We start from the raw sequence: 22,650 nt of genomic DNA on the forward strand, positions 1-22,650 counted from the left end.
TTCAAAATTATATTTTTGTAACGAACACACATTTAAACTTTCAATGGTTACATACGGGATCTATTTTTGGTTGGTAACTTCTTTGGTAACCTATGGTACGCCAACAATAACAAGGTTACAATTTACAGTTAGTAGAAAAGCGGAAAAATAAAGTGTGGTATGACTTCAACAATCCAAAGACAGTAAAAATGACAAACACAAAATATAACATCATGATTGGATTAGAAAATTTATTTACATATAACTGTACAACATTAAACTGGAAAATATATAAGATTTCCACATAAGTCGAAATTTTAAAAAGGGAGAATATTATATTATACTAGTTTAGGTACATCATTCACAGTATAATTAAAAATAACAATAAATATTATGATATAAAACATATAAACGAAATATGACATGTAGTTTAAATAAATTAGATATCTTTATACATTCTGGTGAAATGAAATAATGCTCCAGAAAATATGACATTTCTGCCATTTTTACAATTAATACGATAATAAAAATGAAAGATTCCTTCAATAATTAGTACCACATTTCATTTTTTATCACCAGTAAACTTTTATTATGATTTGTTTTTCTTTTTTTAATAATACCTGGCATGCTATCAGGATTGTCTGTGATATAAAAATGTCTGACAACAAATGACGAGTACAGAAATTGTTGCAGAAATGACAAAAAAGATGCATTATTATTTGAGATTGATATTACCTTTGTAAGATAAGACTTGACCCAGATACAGACACCACATGAACCGAAATGATTCTCTCCAAATTTAATTTGGAAGTTAAAATTCGTTTAGATTTAAAATGGTTTAGTCTATAAAAATTAATATACAGATTGATAATACATAATAATATTTCATTTCAGCAGTGGAAACCAGTAATTAAGTCAATCCCTATATATTCTCTCAGATTGAAATTTCAATCTTACTCATTTGAGGTTCTGCGGACTGATAATTAAAACATTGATTACGTGATTTCAACTTGACTTTTGCGTGATTCTGTAAAACTAGATCGTAATGTTTAAAACTATTCACTATTTACTTCTTAAGAGATTCGCATGGTGTTGGCAGACTGGAGGTTAGCTTATTAGTTTAAAATCAGAGATTAATTTATCTTATATATAATTATAAAACGTATGTTGCTATATAAATCGCCATTGAATATTACCAATGTCAGTTGGGGATAAACCATAACCTCATCTTTGGATCAAAAATCAATAACCCGGGAATTTAAGCTGGGTCGAACAGTGCTGCCAGCTAATCAAAACGGCTTTGAATGCACAAAATAGAAAGTCTTCAATTGAACAGAAATGTCATTTATGGCCGTGAATTATGCAATGCATAACTAATAGGTATTCAATTAAAGTAGTCCATGCAAATAGTTGTTGGTTTAAATTCAGTTTTTGCAGACACAGACCCCAGTCAAGTTAACAAAATGTATCAAATCAAGTGTCAGAATAAGTGAGTCGATGGTTTTAAAACTCACTACGAGTAGTTTATTTTGTAGAAAATAAAGCCCCAAAAATGTATTAATCAATAGAAAATAATTTCAAATGGTAAGTTCGATGCTTTTTAATATTAACGAAACATATCGGGTTTCTACTGTGGATTTTCTTAATTCGTTCGAAATCCAGACTAGAGTGATTGACGGCCATTTTTGGATATTAATAATTGTTTAGATTCGTATTTGTCGTATTAGTACCGTAAGCGCTAACATGACAAGCGATAAAGGTTATGCAAATAGGGGATTAATTGGATTAATTTAGGATAAAGTAGGATTAGGATTCATCTTGAAAAATGAAAATGATAATAAGGCAATTGATAGCAGAGGCTAATCGTATGCACTGTGACACGCGTAAGACATCCGACGATTGACTCGATAACCTAGTAGCAGTTGGCATTTCGTATACCACCTGACGCTTGAATGACGTGACAAAAAAAAAAAAAAAACGCGCGAGCCTGCGCAATCGGACAGTAATACCAAATCAATTAATCCTCATATAGAAAGTTTTTTTTTAACTAAAAATGGAATATGTTTTATTTAGGCCTTGCGTTAATTTTGAGTTCCATATCGCAGTTACCGGTATTCTAAGAAAAAGCTTATTTTCATTTTACACTACAAAATAATGTTTTATCTCTGAATTGTTTCAAGGTGCTACATCGGCCTATCTAACATACCCTCATTAAAATTAAAATGCGATAAGTTCTAAGAAATATGAGAGGTAGTTGTTTAAACAAACAAATAGCCAATACAGTATGAGATGGAATTATTATTTTAACAAGTCATGTTTTGTGGTTAAAAACCGCCCACATTAAAATGAAACTGCACATTAAATATTGCCCATTGATTTTTAATGTACCGCCACGTCGTCAAAAACCCCACCAATTATATATGGTGGAGCGAATTATTATTATTCTTTTATTTCATATAAAACATCAAAAAAACATTAATTATCTTTTCTCTAATCATTATATTTATTTAGAGTGTGCCTACCTTTTCTTTTAGTATTTAACTTTAATATTGTCTTGATTAAGGTTTTGAATGTTGAGTTGCTTTTAATGATTGTCATTCACTTAAAAACATAATTCACAGTGTACCGTGTATGGAATTGACGATTTCTGTTTTGTTAAAAAAAAAATTTACTGGTTAAAGGAGTGTGTGCATAACAAGAAATGCAAGAGCAATATTGTAAACCTTGAGGATCGATAGGACTACTGGAAAATTATTATCAATCGTTAAGTCCGACATTTTCTCAAACCCACTTCAACCTCATCAATTAAAAATCATTAACATATTTGTCTAAGCATACAGGCACTGCATTACAGAAGTTGCGTATACCGAACAGATAACCCCATATGTAGAGATACAATACAGAGAATCGGGTGGCATATCTTACTCAACACCATGTAGAAACTCAGTGATACATTCACCACATTACAAGTTCTAAACGAATTAATGTTCTTAGTGTAACACGTACACCATACATTGGTATGATTGGGGAGGATTAAATTGGTGGGTGACTTCCTGCCATTATGGATGTTTGTACATGCTTCCACCATCAACATGCGTTAACATCACTCAGTTCTCTTCGGTGGCTAAGATGATGCTCGGACGTCGATGACAACTTCTTGTGTTTGTCGCTCTTTTCTTTTTCATTCATTTTCTTCATTTTCATCCGCCTGTTCTGGAACCAAATTTTGATTTGTCTTTCTGTAAGGTTTAATGTCTGTGAGAGTTTTGCCCGCCTATCTCGTGTCAAGTACATGTTCGATTGGAATTCACGTTCAAGTTCGAAAATCTGTTGTTTAGAATACGGTCGACGCTTTGTCCTTCTTGGTGTTGTTGTGAAAAGCAGAGGGGCTGTAGGACCTAAAAATGATACAAAATAGTAATATTTGTTTATTAGTAATAGTAATTATTATTTTTTATTATTTGACAACACTAAAGTTATTCTTGTGTGTATGACTATAATAGAGAACAATACATCAGTCTGATATATGTTATATATCTGAAATATCTAATATCCTAAATACCCACTACAGGACAGGTCTGAACAAACAACAGACACTATAGGTACATCACTTATCACATAGATCATGATTGGAGGGACAAATGGCAGATGGAGAGAAAAGCCGGATAAGTGTCTTTATGTCATCGTCAGAATGCCTCAAAATTAACGAGTAAACGAGTAAAGTCATTGTAATAAACATACCATTTATATCACAGAAGCCTAACGATGAATGGAAATGTTCCAATTAAATAATAATGTTAAAAATACTAAAGAAGAAATTTTAAAAAGGCCTTTTTTTAAACTGTTATCGTTATAATCCCTTTTGCGAGATCATAACGTATAATTTACACTAGGGCGATAACGATCGACGATAAAAAGATAAATATGCATTTTCCATACCTAAAACAAAAGAATTCTAAAAAATTTCATCCTAGAACTATAGGATTATCATCTATGCTGCCTTTAATGAAAATAATATTTTCACACGTCCAATCAAATGACGTAATGATTGTAAGAGCAATAATATCGTTACAATACAACGATTTTATGGTTTTATTGATCATGACGTCATTTGATTGAATTTTCAAAAATATTATTTTTATCAAATACAGCATACATGATTATCCTATAGTTATAGAACGAAAAATGTTCTAATTTCTTTCGTTTTATCCAAGAAAAATGCATGTTTATCTATTTATCGTCGATCGTTATCGCCATAATGTAAATGGGTCTTTAAACAAAAATGGTTTCCTAGATGTTTTTGAATCGAAACATCGGTGGGTTGAAACAACTGACATTATACGTATTGTTCTTGAGAGATCCAGTAATCTACAGCGGCAGACAATTTTCATTTCTGTCTGATAACAATTACAAAAGGGTTTTGTTCTCATAAAGCATGGCAAGAAGCATCGGTTGGTCCATAATTCAATGAACGAACTTAAAATAATGACCTTATGACTTGTAGTACGTTCTTTTATCATACGGCACGTAAACACCAGTTACTATTATACTTATTTGGTGTATATATGTTAAGAACCGCTTATGAGGAAATATCTATAACGACGAAAAGTTAAATACCAGGCATGGGACTTAATCTGGAGGAGACATAGGGACGAGCATCTTCCTAACAAACGTATTTTAGGCCTATTTATTTATTGCAATTCTGAATATCAACAACGTCAACATCGCCCAACAGGCTGGTATAAGTGACAAATATACAAAAATACAAATGAAGAATTACTTTGCAAGTTATGGTGAAGTATATGGAACAGTATAACTGTTATAAACAATATCAGTATTAGCGAAATACGTTTACGTTTATTATGATTCGATAATTATTGAATTAACAAATTAAAAAAAGTCAATTTCTCCATGGTTATATATACCATACAAACAACTTATCTCCATATAATATATTGAGAGGATGTTTGTACGTTTTGACATGATTTTATCAATGGGAATGAAGACTTTCTATTTGAATGTCTAGGCCTAAACGGTCATAACTTTCGTAATAATATAGGGTAAGATCAGATATTTCAAGTTTCTCTGGGATATAGTACAAATAATACAATCATCAGACCATAGTATTATTGAATTATCAAGATTGAAATACATGATCACGGTACTCAAAAACTATTATTGTTCGGTACCAACAATAATCTGCTCTACTTATTGTACCAATTCTTCTATCCTAAATGCATGTTCTCGTTTGTAAATTTTCAAAAGAGTTCACACAAAGCCTAACTTTTCCTGATCAATTCAATTCTACAACAAAATTATATTGTAGTTATTTATATATTGTTTGATGCTATCGAATCGGTTTAAATGGGTTAGTTCAAATCTAGTGGAATCATGAAACACCTACCGATTTCCGGCGATATCTGGTGGGGAAAGACATTTTCTAACCCTTAACTTAACCTATATGGCACAACGTGTGACTAAAACTGTATTACGGAATGATACTGGTGAAATATCGTGTAAAAAACAGAAAAAGTATATCACAAACACAGGACCTTAAAACATTGAAATTGTTATTTAAGACTTACTGAAACAAAGAAAACACATTGCATTACATTGTTTAACAAAGATTAGGTTAATTTTGTTTTCATAAATGCTTTTTAATATGGAATTTATTTTCGCAACCAAACAATTATATTTTTTGTTGAACAACAATACAAAACAATAATAGTATAAAACGGTGGTGCAAACAATAGTATTATTATAACTAAGTGTATTGGTCTTTCCCTGCGGCAAATTTATACTTCTTTTCTAAAGTACTTTTTCAAAAGAGAAATTCAACTTCGATCAATAAAGCGAGAAATGACAAGCAGTTATTAGTGGGTATAATCGTAATGACTTACGTTGCAATTGTCAAGTTTCTTTGACAACAGGTCGTAAACATTATGGCTTTATAAGGAATAACAAACAGCACAAGAACAGCTCCTCCCCCAACTAACTCTATTCCTTAAAGTATTATCTCTACCATTTATATGACAAAGAATGTAATCACATTGTTCTTAACCCATTTTTTTTTTGATAAAAACATTTTTTTTATGAGAATATTGTAAAGAAAAAAAATAAATGATTAGGCTTATATGATCTAGCCAGTTATTTAAGGTATAAATAACTTAATTTACCATAAAGGATAATACTAATTTTTACATTGTTATTCATGTTTGTACGAACTCAAATTTAATTTAATTGATTGATCAGAAAATATTGTTTCTATAGACTTGATTTTGATAAATTTATTTATTTATTTTATTTATTTATTTTTATTTCAACAATATTTTACGAGCATGGTCCATGTCTAGATAAGTATAGAGTACGGTAATCGAGCTAACGTTATCACAAATTATTATTAAATTTGATTTGTTATTTCTTTTTGAATGAATTAGCAGATCAGTACGGTGTACATTCTGATCACATACTCCAAAATAAACAAATGATGGCGACGGAAGTCGAGCGTAAATGAATAATCGTCTTTTTTGCGGGAAAAATCACACCAGCTCAATCCAATGACTTTAGCTTCGACACATTTTAAATAGTAATAATTGAAGATTTAACTGACACACACGCACGCATCCATGCGGAAACCTGAACACGAGGATAAATTGACAATTCTCATTTTGTGTAATCCCACCCTACTAGTTTAATGTGTTAAATGAGTTAGAATGTTATTTGAGGGAATGTTTTCAAGAAAGATAATCGTCGAGTTAGTTCTATAACAATTACCTACGCGACGAACCAATACTCCATGATAACAATTATAGGACTAACTTCACATTAACAAATTGATATAGCAGGGTCTGTGTCGAGGTGAGAAAAAACTTTGAAGCATATCTGTCTGTTGTTGAAACAATTACTGTAATTGTCGTCGATGATAATTGTTTAGTTAATAACTCTTGCTAAGTTTAGACGGCCCATCCGTCAATGTATTTGTTAAAGCAATGGTCCAAGAATTAAAACCAAAAAATAATTGTCAATGTCATTGCAACACGAATTATAGCCTATATCAAGTTAATTGTATTGTTCCTAAATAAACATAAATTATAGGACTTATTATTAAGTACATATTATTAGTACATTATTAGTATTATACTATACTGTATATTTGGTGTTATGGATCTGTTGGGTTTATATATAATATATATAAATTATACGTGGAAACGTTAAGCCGCTCAGATTATAGTGGACATTAATTAATTAGAAGCGGTTTTGTTGAACTGAAAATACATTTTAAAAGTTTTACTTGCACCTATAAATGTTGCACTATGAATAACCCATTTTTTATATTGAAGGCTAACAGTTTTAACCCGGATAGACACCAAACTTGTACAAAGTTCAAAAGACCACACTAACTTTATATTGCGCATGCCTAAAACGGCAGCTGTAGCCGGCAGGGTCAAACTAATACATGAAGTACACGACCTCATACATACGTATACATCCGACTGCTCTCGACATTACAAAAGAATAATGTTTACAGCAAAAATAATATAACTAAAACAAGTTCATATTATATAGGTTGTTATTTCTTTGTTGTTATGGATAAACGTACCAAAGCTTTAATATACAATGTATTTTCCAACAAATGTGACCCAAGGATTAATTTTGGTTTTTAGGTAACCACCTATTTGGTTGATGAACGACAGTAACCTAAGATAGCAAGAAATCAAATAATACGGCATTATGAGTATTAACCTACGTTAGAATTAACGAAATGCCAAATTCTTCAGAAAAATAAATCCGCGACTTATACATAACTTATACACAATAGCTTACCGTAAGATAGATTATGTAAAACATATTAAGTTGGACAATAATTGTAACGGAGATTCGTTGAGTTTATGCTTAACAATAATGCTTGGTATACCACACTTTGTAATCGCTAAGGTTGTGTCGTGTAACGATTCACCCCATGCAGCTCATCGATCCCTTTCCTAAAATCAACGATGATTTAACACAATTGAATGTTTTTTTGTATTTAAATTTAAAAATTAGTATATTACGTTATGTAGCTTATATTATTGTTATTATGTTCATAGTAGAAAATATATTATGCATGGAATGAATTTGATGAACTGGATAATTGTAGCCAAGGCGAATAGGTCACTCTACATTGGTTTAATATAATACATCTATTGAAATTTTGATAACGGTATTTTCCACCGGCTCTCTAACACATTGTTCTTGTAATTAATCCTAATTAGAAATAGAGAAATGTTCTTATAAAATCATTATAATTGACAGTTTCAATGCAAAGAAGTAGACAGTGTGATAGCTGACTTAAGCTTTTCAGCAACAGTAATTACAGAGAAAATCTAAGAGCGACAGACAAAGTATGAAATTGCTATAACAGCAGGCTCAATCATCGCCTCTCCAAGTGTTTAACGGATGATTATAGGAGATATGATGGATTATTCTATTCATTATGTATGTCATTTTTAATGTTACAATCATGTATTCAGAGATGATTACATAGCCGAGAAGTCGAGGCACATGGTGTAAAGTAATCGGTTAAACGATAATAGAAAAAGGTGGGTGTTTTGATGCAACGATCATACACCTAATTAGAAAATATTTTTGATAATTATTAATAGTTTATTTAAAGATAATAAAGTTTCGATGTATAAAAGCCGTATTGTTTTTGTTTGATTTCACTCTTTGTTGGAGATGTAGATATGGAGATTCGGCCCTGATATTGACAAATTTTTAGCTTAGGAGAAATCATAAACCTGAATTAAAAAACTAAAAAAAATATGAGGAAAAAGATGAATAAAATGGGTAGATTTTGTTTTAAAAGAAATATTTAAATTTGCTTTAACGTTATTAATTATTATATTAGTAATACCATATTGGCAATAGTAAAACATAAAATAAGGTGAATATTATACTGCATGTGTCTAATAATCCACTATTACTAAGAAATAAAAAGTACAGCTAGGCCTAAATACTTGGAAAGACTAATATGAAAAACAGCGGAAACTATATGTGATATACTCAATGTCTTTTGATTATCTACTTGTACTATGTAAATTTCCTCTTGGTGTCGGACTGGACAAGAAATAACCACAAGGTTCTTAAGCCGCATACAACCGGTTCGCCTATATAACGTAGTTAATCTTACTTTACTCTCATAGCTGACAAAACTTACCAAGAACCCTAGTTTTCAATAAAGTTCAAATTCACAATTTCCAACATGATATCTACGCCCATTTGTTAAAAGAACTGTATCAAAACGGCGCCAATAGAATGCTACCTCCTTCGGTTAGAACTAAAACATAATCCTGCGCGGATTAAGCGCTTTGATGGGCAATTCATTATTGTACATAATTACACTAGATTTCTTCTCCCCTACCCCGATAAGTTGCATGATCTGAAAGAGTTTTCAATTATTTTTAACTTTCATATTTCACAATTACTTTATATTTTTTTTTCAATTAAGAATAGTCTACCTTATTTGATTAGCAAAATTGGAATACAACAAAGAGTTAAGTTGTAGCTGTAATTTACCGTTTTAAAAATGTCAGAATACTCAATTAAAAGATTATTTAATCATTTTATAATTTAGAAGAAAATAATTGATCATTAAGCAACCGTTGTAAGATAACATGATAACGATGAGGTTTTAGTCTCTTGACAGAATATTTTTACAAACTATATATACCTATGCACTATATATATTATTATAATCAGTTTTTTAAAATTGTTATGCAACTAATATTGTAAGAGGCTTGTTGCAATTTTCTTTGATTACAATTTCAATCTAGTACAAACTATAAATTATTTCATTCGGTCTCCAGTAATTATAGGGCCTACAATTATTCTAACCTGGTGCGATTTTCTCATGACAAAGAATGGTATACAAAAAACAAACATCTGGAATCAGATGTATATATTATTGTATTTGCTCTTGTACCAGTCAAATATTTTCACACGGCCTTCGAACACAATTTTTATTTCGATTGAGGTCCCAGGAGGAGGGCATGGAAGCCATGTTAATGTTTGTAGGTGAGGGGTTACTTATATAATATTTTATATACGATTTATATACTGTATAATATTTATGCATACATCAAGACATACATTTTTCCTTTCCGCATTTTTGGTTAGATCGTATTTTTATCAATTATTTAAATCATGAAACAAAACAAAGCGAAATGTAATTAATAATATGTAATATATATTTTTCTGTTTTGGAATGATTATGACTGCATGATAATATTATATTAAAGATATAAGATATTTGTATGGTCACTTTACTGTCATAATAAAGTAAAATAATAAATTTGCACTGATATGAGGAAGGGTTAGTGTTACCAGAAAGCTCTGAAATTTTGTTCAGGCTGTTTTCTTTATCGTTTTGATTTAGATTAAAAAATCAATCTCCGTTAGGATCCACCACTGATATACCCACAGTACTGAATTTTCATATTTCAGTAATGTGCCTTTAGATTCATATATTAATAAATAGTGATATTCATGATTTATAATATATTCGTTAGATAAACTGTATAAACATTCTACGATTGGCAGTTTATTCATACTTTCCGACTTACAAACTATAGGCCTAACTAAACAAATTATTAAAAGTGACATATTGTATTAATCTATTTTTGATATAGAAATCACCAATAGCAGCAGTCTAATTTGGAAATTTGTATAATTATATAAAATGTGTTTGTACATTATTCCTTATACAAACTGTTGGGTTACATTGGGTCCAAAATGATCGAAATAGGAAAGTTTTAAACTACAGTAAATTTGAAAACCGTCACGGGAAAGGTATCTTACTTAGTTTTATATAAATTGTTCTAGTTAACAATAGCTGATTTTTCCTCCAGGACACTTTCCTTGATTGCGGGTATAGGATTAAATCAATAACAGCAGTGTGTGTAGTGTACGAAGCTATTACAGAGTAAAGTGAAAGTTAAAATGGACGTTGTATTCAATTAAACATTTTTTTTAAATTTCAAATGTTCCATAACATGCTATTATCAAATAAAATTATTATAATTATTGTAATATATGAATATTGAGACTTTTCCATTCGAATTTGAACATGGAGGCTGGTTTAATGGTATATTTAAGCAAAGGTTTGAGAAATCAAACTGGATATTTCACTCTCCCAGATATTTCTCAATGTACTATTTAGGAATATTTAAATGATGTCTGAACTATATTAATTTAAAAATTATGATTCAATTAACACAGGTTCGCGAGAAACACGCACAAATGATAAATTACTATTCAACTTCATACAAGTTATATTTTATATATTTTTGTCAGTGTAGAAAATATTATCTTCTCTCAACGAGTCATAAATGATTGTACCATTTTAGCTATGGAATGTTACAAAAAACAAAGGTTCACATTTTACAGAAGGCAAAATACACCTCTATGAGGAAAGTACTCCAAATCATTAATAATTTGTTGAAAAAAATCAATCAGTCTGACGTTTCAATTGACATTTTTTTTGAGTTAGCCAAAGTGACAGAATTCGATTTACAGTCAAAATAAGAAGCTTTGAGAAAATCAGTCGGTTTGACAAAGCTCTGTTAGGCGGAAAGCACGTCACAGAAAATGAAATATTACAAGACTAACTGAGACGCTTAATACCTTATGATTAGCTGTAGAATATAAAAGATCAAACTCCCTCAATCGACGTGTTACTAAACTGGAATCAATCACAGTATTGTAGCTATCTAGCGACCAAAACAAACTTTTTTGCTGTTACTAATTCAGAATAATACTAATAACTATGTACACTAACTTTGCTATTATTATATCATTGCTACTATACTTATATAATAATATTACTTTTAATAATTATACCCCTCTAGGAGTGATATTAACTAAACAAATAATTAAAATGTTTTAGTGATTGTTAATGTTATTTTAAAAATTATCCTAACAGTATTACTTTTAATTTAAACAATTAACAGTTATTAATAAAACAAATAATTAAATTTAAATAATTTGTTTATTATCCTAACGGTATTACTTTTAATTTAAAAAAAATAACTGTTAATAATAAGACAAATAATTATAATTTATTGTTTCTTTTTTCATTATATTTAACATAATATTTCATTGTAGTTAACAATGTTATTTTGTCACGATACTACGACCATGTGTAAAAAAACAGTAACAACAAAACTGTGTCATTAATGTTTTGTAGTTCACTAGTGTGAACAGCTTTGTAAACCATATAAGCCTAAAACAATATTTAAGTTGCTCTGCTGTTTGATTTTGAATGTTGAAGTATTGAAATTATTATATTATACATTAGTGAATGTATAATATTTATCAAATGAAGAATGTAGGCATACATGCTTACTCTACTGTAAACATGGGTTGCAATAATATTCTAAACCAACTGGTTCAATTATTTCCGTTTCTTCAACAATGGATTTTGCTACGACTGTTAGGAAGCATCAAAATAAACATACAAGTTTAAAATAAGTGTAAGCCTATGTATGATTATAATCGCTAAAGTTAGTAGACCAAGCTATACTTATAACAAATAAGATATGCTTGTGTTGCATTAGAATCAGAAGATACCGGTAGTGTCAGTAGAGTATACACAATAGCATTCAAGGACAAAATGAACGCGCTAAAAATGAATTGTCAATTTAATTTACATTTTCTTTATACTGTAAACACAACGGTGTAAGATAATCTACAGTACTCCATGTTTAAACTTCAATGAATTAACAAGAAGCTAATTCTGTTAAATATCTAACTACCTTGACATATTCTTCTTATTACAACATTTTTAATGTTCGTCGAGAAAGATTCAAGACAAATATAAACTTCAGAAAAAATATATATATTCATCGTAAAATATTAAGTATGAACATTAAATGACAAACTAATCCGCTTGTATTAATTATTATCAATTAATAGATAGTAACAAAACTACTGGTTTATGACCTATCATATAAGTTACATGACTCGAGTTGTTAAGTCGTTAATACGTTTTAGTACTATAGTAGACCTATATTTATTTCATTGTAAAGGTAATAAAAACATTATGTATAGTAATAAGTAATGATCTTTTAACTAAGTTTTACAACAGAAATATTTTAAAGTGTGTTCTGTTCTAATAGATAATATCCGATTCAATTTATTACTACTCGTTAAAATAGAATTAAGTTGATTCTTACCTGTAAAATCGAACGGATAACTTGGGTTGTGATGTAAACTGTAACCGGCTGAGTAGCCCTGTCCTGTCAGATATTGGCACTGTTGCTGGGCAGCATGGGCTGCTGATTGCCCTGTTGATGCTAAAAATGCGGCGTTACTGAAAGCTCCGTTATGGTACTGGGTTCGTGTGTGACTTCTTTCGGAGGGTGATCCCCATGCGTTGCCTACGCTACATGCCATGATCTCGCTGTCGCTGTGATTAAGATTCGGAGGCTCCGATGCGCCGTAACATGAATACGCAGCGTACGGAAACGCACCGTGTTGTTCGCCCGCCGATGACGGCGATACAAGCGAATTCGTGGCCGGATTTCGAGATCTTGCACTATATAAACTGTTCATGCTTGAGCCAGACGATGAGAGCTCACGTATCTCTGCTGCGCAACTCTCCATAGTATTCGTTCGCGACATCCAACTTTGTTGCACCCCCACTTGCATGATCGTTATCTGTTTACTGTCGCTACTTAAAATTGTTATCTGTTTAATTCAAAACGATACAATGTCCAGGTTTTATGCCTGCAATATACTAGACCCTATTCTATTCTGTGGTCTATCCTTTATACACTTGTTTGAGCAATCATCCGTGAAGTGTGCGGTATGCTAATAACTTAGAGGATTGTACTATCTATTGAAGTAACACGTGACTTGTATTGAAACTCCTTCCTTGCAATGGGTCACTTACGCGTTTGAGTTTAAATGTGTACAATACAACGCCATAAGCTATTCTGAAGTAAACTGAAAAACCTTAAAGCTATTGAGTGGAAGTTGAAAAGAAGAAGAAGTAATTTGATTGGTCAACTGTCGGTTTCCTTTGAAGTGGACACTGGATGGGTGCCTGTATGCTATCAGTCACCTTTATTAGTAGTGCAGTAGTGATAACTTTTTGCGGCGTCTATGTTGTGCAAATTTTACAGCGTTTGCCTTTAAATTCTTTTAGTTTTTACCACTCATCATGTTGAATTTTCAATAAAGCTAACAGATAAATTGCTCTGTACTATACAAATTTACTTATCGGTGTTTATTGTTTAGTCACAGTACATGACTACCGTGTATTAGAATATTACAGCATACAGCCTTTAGTCAATTATGTTTTCTTTCTTTGAAATCAAAATCCTGTTCCTTTCTGATCAGATTGAATACACTAAATGATAAGGGTGAATTCCCTTCAAAAACTCCAATAACCTCTTTTCAACAAATAACGATTCAGTGTACATTTTCGATATATTTTTAACTATCGTTTAATAATAACAATAATCATTACTTAACCAGGTAACACAATAACTTAACTTATCGAATATTTATAAGATTGGTTAATTATTGAAAATAATCATAATTAAAGCTGTATGTTAAAGCACAAAAGCATTTTTGCTTTTGAAATTAATGAACATGTAAATTCCAACAAATTCTGCAGTTGTCAGTAGATAGAGTCTAACTGACAATCGCAAGTCATCTAGATACGTGTTTGTATGTATAAAATATGTTTTAATTCATTCATGGCTATCTATTGTTTGTTACTTGCAAAACAAAATGTGTTTTTTTAACTCGTTCCATTTGCCTCATTAATATTAAACATTGCTTAAACATTTATGTAAAACAAATGTTTAGTTTCAAAAAGCGCTACCGTACCATGTTTCAAGAAGTGCGTAATTTGCTAAATTATTTTAAAAAAATTAGGCCTATCTATATAAACTTTTCTCTTGGTTACATTGGCTTAACGTTGTATGAACAAGAATAAATAATTAAATACAATATAGAACTGGATGATTTATACATTTTTTTCACGCAGAAATAAATTAGAAAAGAAACGATCGTACTGTTCTTATTGCTCATGATTTTGTTGAATTATTTATCTTTAAAAGAATAATAATTATGTGTCTAATTTCTTTAGTTTTCTTTATGTAACATGTTTATCTATCTATCTATCGTTGTTATTATCGTCTGTGTAAACGGGCCTTTAAGACTGACAACATTCATAAAATTAGGTCTAGATTGCCTACATAAACAACTAATAAAAAAAATGTTATTCTACTCTCAGGAAATTAAACGTTTAATGTTTCCGAAATAAAATTATGATCTAAAATAAAAACTTGAATTGAGTATGTAGCTGCTGTTTAAATACCAATATTGACGTAGCATTTCATTATGGTTAATTAATAAAAACGAGTAGCAAATAGCAATTATAACAATATTTACTGTCGTTAAAAATATATATCTATTTGCTTTTACACTACATGTAAACAGACCTTATAGATATAAATTATTTATGGTAGGCCTATAGTAATGGTGTAATTATTGGTATAATTTTAAGATTTTAATAAGATTGTTAATAATAGTTTTTGGTTATAGCCGTTCATATAACACCATTTGAAAAAGATTTGACTTGTTCATTTGTGATATCAGCATAGATACTTTCATTTTAAGTGTTACTCCCGTCGAGTCGTGATAGTATGAATAATTGAAATATAATTGAAACTGTGATTGATAGAATTCACTAGACTAAAACAAGTCTTTAATGAAAAAAAGATTAATTATTACTAATTATAATCATTCACACGCATCAATTATTACATTTGCATACATATTATAGTAACAACATTATAGCTAGAAATTTGGGATTTTTGTGGAGCAGTAAAGTGCGCTCAAATACTGATGAAGAGCGTACGATGACGACGCGCGTGTGTGCGTACAATTTGAGTCACTGAGAAGAGTTGCACAACAGACATGGGACCATGGAGCTAAAACTCCAGGATATTAGGTGAATATTAAAAGTATGAACAACAAACTTCTAATTAATTATCTTTAATAGTTTGAATTATCTAAAATCGCTTTAAAGGTGTTATGAATCATGCCATAAATGATTGTATTAACATTGTGCTCTTGAATTTAATTTATATTATTATTATTACTTTGTTTTTTCCCCATCAAAGTGGTAGTGTGCATTTATAATAAAAAAATAAAATCAATTGCAACATCGACGTTTATTCAAGTGCATCATTTGTGAATATCTATGTCAATTAATGAAATAATGCTATGAAATTAAGATTAATCGTTTAATTATATAAATATACTACTCGTAAATAATAATAATTTGAAATAGAATTCAAATTATATAAAACATTGTCAAGCGCAAAATGCATGTTATTATTGAGCTATTCCAATAACGTTATCGATGTTGAATACATACATTTTTTTATGATTACACTCATCCTTTTCTTTTATATTTATTATTGTTGTATTATGATATTGAAATTATTCAAGATAAACAATGAAGACACTATTCAAATTTAATTAGCATTATGATAAAATCTAATTGACTGTCATACCGTGTATATACACAATGCTAAGCAATCATCAAAACATGCATTTGACATGATGTTTTTTCACTGCGCATGTCTCAACAAGTTTTTTTCACACAATTACGTTTTACTATAATTATTTGACTAGGCCTATATTTGAATAAAACAAAATTCTAGTTGTACATATCGGATAATTATAGTTTTTTCATGTTAATACTGTGAGATAACAGCATCAGTGAGGTAATAGCAAGACTACGATTTTTTTTGTACGAATTTGAGGAATTGGCAGGTGTTATCAAGGCTTCTCTTTCGTATTAATCCCTTACTCTATCGTTTAGCTTTTTTCATTTCTGCGAGCTAACAGATGTACTGCTTTCGTTTTTTCATATTTTTTTGTTTTATAAGCAAGAGTGAAAGTTCAATAACTCACTATGTTTTGAGCTTCTCTGAAATATAGTGTTTAGGTGTTGTTAATCCGTGTAATGTTTCCATTTAATAAACTATTATTATGCCTATAGCCTGTAGTTTGGCCTACATCAAACAACATTGTATTGATTGACGTTATAGTTATTTATTATTAAGTGTAGTCAATTTATTAAAATGTAATGAAATACTATTTTGAAATGTCCTTAATTCATTTTTTCACGTACGTTCCTCTCGCAAATTTCCTATACCGTTCGTTATTACATTTATTATGTAATTTATTACAGTTTACCGCTTAAATATAAATTCAATAACGTAGTAAATGTTATGCTTTGTCGAAAATTCGGCGATGTTTCAATTACAAGATATTACAGTTATTATAGATAATAATAAAAGTATTCAGTAATACTCAGCACGGTAGGTAATTTTCAGTTACAAAAAAAGAGCTTGCTTACCTTATATGGTCTGAAATGCTTCGACGTTTTAAATATAGTCTTCAATCCTGCGTAATAGTAATAATAATTTAGGAATTATGATGATTGATAGTAGGCTTTAACAAACTTATAATAAACCGTTATGATGGTATAGTCCACATCTAGAATATTTTTTTTTATCATAGACAACCCCATCCGAACTAACTTTACTTAAAGCAAACGCCCATCCATTAGACAAACATTATTTCATCTGTATTGGTTTTAAACAGTTTAAGTGTAATAAATATAACCATAATGTATCAATATAAGTATATAATATATATTTATTTATCCCTTATGGGACAATTAAAAAAAGAAGGAGATGGATTACATCAGCTTACAATTAAAGTTACGACCACGGATTTCAAAATGTGAAAGAAACCACTCTAGTTAATTTTAGGATATAACTGTTTAATGTTATAATCCCATATGTTTAACCTGTTGATTGCTCATAGATCCAAATGGGATTAGTACTTGATACAGTTTTCTATTTCATTAATCCCGGTGGTTATTATAATATAGACAACCGTCAAGTATTTGACCTAACCGGGTAATACGATTTGCGATCGTATCTACGAAGACAACACACTTAAATATGACAATTCATTCAGACAATCAATATAAACAGAAATCAGGACAAAAGTAGATTTAAAATGAATTCTTTTTGTTTTGGTTGTGCATCGATGTGCACAAGGTGTTCACTGAAGCACAGAAGGCGACCTGTCCTATTAAACCCTTCTATAGTCTATAGTCGGATTAGCACCATACTTCTGTAGAACAATCAATCTTATCATAGAAAAGTCCTACCTATTTACGATTGCTAAAGATGTGCACTTTGCTGTTGTATTTAAATACTGTACCGGTTCCTGAATTAATTAAATGAATCAAAACTTTCGTTTTCTTTCGGGTTTGTTGTAGGATAACTGTTTTAAAACTACTATTATTAGTATTGTTTGGGCCCTTAACGGCGGCTAACATCACAAGAACACGTATTTACAATATTTACATTCGATAAGTTGACAGTGGATATAGTAAACAAAGAGTTGTAAAAGTCGGTTCGCGTGGATATTGTGTTGTTGAAGTACATTCAATGAGGAACTACCGGTACTTCACATTACACATGAAGTAATAATTTTGAAATAGGTAAAATGTTTTTTGGTTTTAAGTATAGGCGATTTTTTAAAAACTGTTTTCACTATTTATCTATGTTCCATATTCATGTGTGGTTTAATATTTCTCTTGACTTTAAATTTTTATAATGAAAATATTAATACTGACAACAAATTTTTGTACAGAAAAACAAAAAACAGCAGTGGCAAATGCTGAATATAAAATATACATGAAGATCCATAATTAAGACTAATATTTTCTTATACTGAAAATAAACGTATATAAGTATTAGGCCCTACATGATCATGACGATATAAAACAATGTGTGTTACTCCCACAGTACTCTGACGTATCTGCATGGGATAGTAGGAATTTTATATACAATAATTAAATAAATATGGTAATTATAAATAAAAACCGGCAATACAATTGCCATTGGGAAAAATACCGACATGAGAACCATCTCACATGTTATCAATTTAATATAAAGACTTTTGGAGTATTGTTTGATTAAGCTATACACGTGCACAAAGCAGTAATAATGAATTGTGTACAAGTTCTTTAAATGTAAAACCCAATGTAAGGCATGTTTAAAAGATAATTACATGTTTTTTATTTGAAATTCGTGGGAAAAAGTGTTAATTGTTAAGCATACAAAAACATCTTGGGCGAAAAAATAAAAAACCGAGAAAAAGGTATGGAACGCATTGTATGAGCGTCATCACCCGCGTCATTCAATTTTATATTCACCAGCTTCTTTCGTGATTTTAATCTCATAATATTTCATATTTTCATACAAAATTAACTATATTTCAGGAATTTTGCTGTGGTATAACAAACAACGATGTGTATAAATCAAAAGGAGGGAAGGGGGGGGGGGGGCGGGATTAGTATGTACCATATCCATCTCATCGTTATCCTTGTTTGTTATCATCGTCTTTCTCATTAAACATCGTCTTCCTCATTCTCAACAATTATCAATATCATAACCATCATCATTATCCTTACATTTTGCAATCGCCTTACTCGCCGACTTCTTTCTTTCATTATTATTTTTCTTAATAAAAACATTCTCACATCATCCTCATTGTTTTACAAATATTTAATTTTGATCTTCATTTTGTTCATATCATTGTTACAACTATGTTTATTCATAAGGTCTGGTTACTATTTCATTCCGGAAGCAATAAAGTATATAAACACTAAGGTGATGCATATGTGTTTTATAGAACATTCAAGTAATTGATTCGATCCGTTTTCAACAGTTAACATTCATAATAAAATCACCTTATTACAGTTATCCTTGTAATAACCTTATAAGCAACCATGTCCATCCGTTCATATTTAGTTCTATATACGACTTTTGGTCATTCGCTTTACCTCCCAGTAAACTTCATCGAAAAGAGACCATTAGGAACAATTTTACGTCAAAACATCAAAGTGTCGCCGCTGCAGGAGCGTAAAAAGTAACCAAACTGTCATTTATGGGCTACACACGGTAAAACACAAATAACCATGGCTGTTGTTTTCTTTTTATATTTTACGTTAAGCACAAAATGGAGTGCTATCTTTCCTTTCTTCAGTTAGTACTCGATTTTATTCGAAATTATTTTATCGAGTCATGTTATTATTTAAATGAAATATTACAAATAAAAGATAAATCGTGTTTGGATCTTCTTTTTACCACCAAAGAGCTCAATCTGTCTAGGTAAATGTTTGAACTTTACCTTCTGTGTATATAGTCTGTTTTATTTACGAATGCTTGATCTTGTTTAAAAGTTTTGACTGATGAAGTAACGATAAATAAATAAATGCATGTGGTGCAGTACGTGAATCATTTTAATTCTTCTCAGAATTCTTTTACATTGATTTTCAGTTTTGTATTTGTAACATTTTTCTTCCCAGGATAAATGTTATTTTGAATACCCTATCAATTATTTAGTGCCAATCTGCAACAATTAAAAGTGTTGTTGATCGTCAGTTCATTCAGTCAGTTAAACAAAATGTCAGCCCTCTTATAATTTCTTAGAAATTCAGACTAAGAGGCGTGTTTACAAATTTATTCTGAATAATGATGATTATAAAAACAATTTGTACACATTTTAACACATTTTATTGTATTGTCTATTGATATATAATTCAAATACAATATATACATAGATATATACGTAGATAATTATCTAATGAAAAGTAATCAACGATACTATCTAATATTAACGACGATATTGACGATCGTTATGCCCTATGATGATGATGGTTTCTGATGATGATGCTTGATGACGATGTCTGATGGCGATGCCTGATTATAATCATCAAGATGCTGTTAATGATAGTGAGTGATGCCCGGTGTTGATAATGATGATGAATTAATACTTTTTAGATAACTGATCTTAGGTTTCTTCTGCTGGTGATTTTGACAACGACAATGATCAGCGATGATGACTGAAGATCATAATGAATAGTGGGTAATGAAGATAATGATGAAGATTATTATGAAATAAGTTTTATGTACGGAGACGTTACAATGATGACAATGCAATTATATGATTGGTAATATTGCATCAGTTATATATCTAAATATACAACGTATATAACAATACTATAGTGACTGTATGTTAATGAGTAATGGGTATAGTATATAACTGACTTTTTAGCTTTGTTTAAACATGTATTTAAAATTATTAATAGACCAATAATACATCTTCATTGTATATGTTTAATGAATTCACAAATATACTTGATTTGTATTATAGAGACCAATATTCTCTTTATCGTATACAGAATATCAACGAATTAATATGCATATCCATGTCTACTCGCTGAGCACGAGACTAAAAACACATAATATTGATTCAAATTGCACCTGTTAGATATATAAAACAAATTAAATAAATTACATTTTTCGTTTTCCTTACCTAATTTACAACAATTATTGTTTACTATTAATATTCTTTCATTTAAATTAGTATGAATATTAAATAATATGTCTTCTCTTTTTTCTATTATTAATGAGTTGTTCGCGAGTATATCTGTGAGTTAATGTTAAGTCATAATTCTAGCAGGTCCGTATGCCTTATTAACGATGTCTATAACTGTACTCCATATTCTTTTACTGCTAATAAAACGGAACATTACTTCCCAATAGTTGTAGTTTGATTTGCCGCTAGAATTTTATAACAACCATATAGTTTTCATGACAAGTTTTAGTTGAAGAATAAATAGCAATACTGAATTTCATCCGCTTGCATATTTCTTTTCGACGCTGGATAGAGTACGTGCAATTGGATATATAAAAACAATATCACAGGACTTTATAATATTTTAGCGTAATGAGACTAGATTTGTAAATTATAATTCTTGATAACGACTTAATATTATTAGTACAACTGATGACGTACATTAACACGTGAGTAAAAATATATATATTTTTTGATAACTGATTGAATTATTTTTTTATAATAATTTTGTGTATGGGTTACCGTATAGGCCTATGTACACATAACCCATTACTGATCAATTTATTATAAAAATGAATAAAAAAAAACATGAAAATAAATTTATTTTGTTCAATTTGCAAAATTAGGCCTACAGCATATAAATTATGAATTAGTTTAACATACAGCCAATTTGATTCTGAAAAAAAGATAGTGTAGTATAATTATAGGAACTTTTTAATATGAATAATACAAAGATTTCCCGTGGTACGTATGTTCACCTTATGATAGTCAATTTTCTTTTGTATTATTCCTGTCACTAAATTCGCCCTCCGCCCAAAATGTACTATTGCATAGGAAACCCGACACACTGAGCATTGAATTAACTTGAGCGGAAACTATGTTTGAAAAGTTGTGATAAAAAAATAAAGTTACAAATTATTAGTAATGAGAAGAAAAAAACTTATTATTATTATCAAAAATCGATAGACTACCCACATTTTGATAACTTCATAATTTGCATATTAACAGTAACAATTACTAATGATATTTTACTGTTATTTAATCAAGTGTAGGCCTATTTGAGTTTGAGTTAGAAATTCAAATCCTAAAATATTTTTTTTTTCCAAATATGCTAATTTACTAAAATAAAGGTAATTGATTCATGTAAAAAGAATAAATAACGAC

General features: G+C 30.0%; 1 protein-coding gene across 1 annotated transcript; it reads right to left on the minus strand.

Annotated features, from left to right (window-relative positions):
• Positions 1-293: 293 nt before the first annotated feature.
• Positions 294-13,737, minus strand: LOC140040261 (uncharacterized). Its single transcript, XM_072086055.1, has 2 exons — positions 13,191-13,737; positions 294-3,377 (listed from the first exon to the last, which is right to left on the minus strand). Exons 1-2 carry the CDS (start codon positions 13,663-13,665, stop codon positions 3,067-3,069), a joined length of 786 nt encoding a protein of 261 aa, XP_071942156.1. The 5' UTR covers positions 13,666-13,737; the 3' UTR covers positions 294-3,066.
• Positions 13,738-22,650: the final 8,913 nt, after the last annotated feature.

This window comes from Antedon mediterranea, chromosome 2 (assembly GCF_964355755.1).
Source record: "Antedon mediterranea chromosome 2, ecAntMedi1.1, whole genome shotgun sequence".
In the NCBI taxonomy this organism is placed as follows: Eukaryota; Metazoa; Echinodermata; class Crinoidea; order Comatulida; family Antedonidae; genus Antedon; species Antedon mediterranea.

Coding starts and splice junctions, on each gene's coding strand:
- LOC140040261 (XM_072086055.1), bottom strand. CDS start 13,665: ATGCAAGTGGGGGTGCAACAAAGTTGGATGTCGCGAACGAATACTATG. Junction 3,378..13,190: donor TTATCCGTTCGATTTTACAG/GTAAGAATCAAC, acceptor TATCATTTTTAG/GTCCTACAGCCCCTCTGCTT.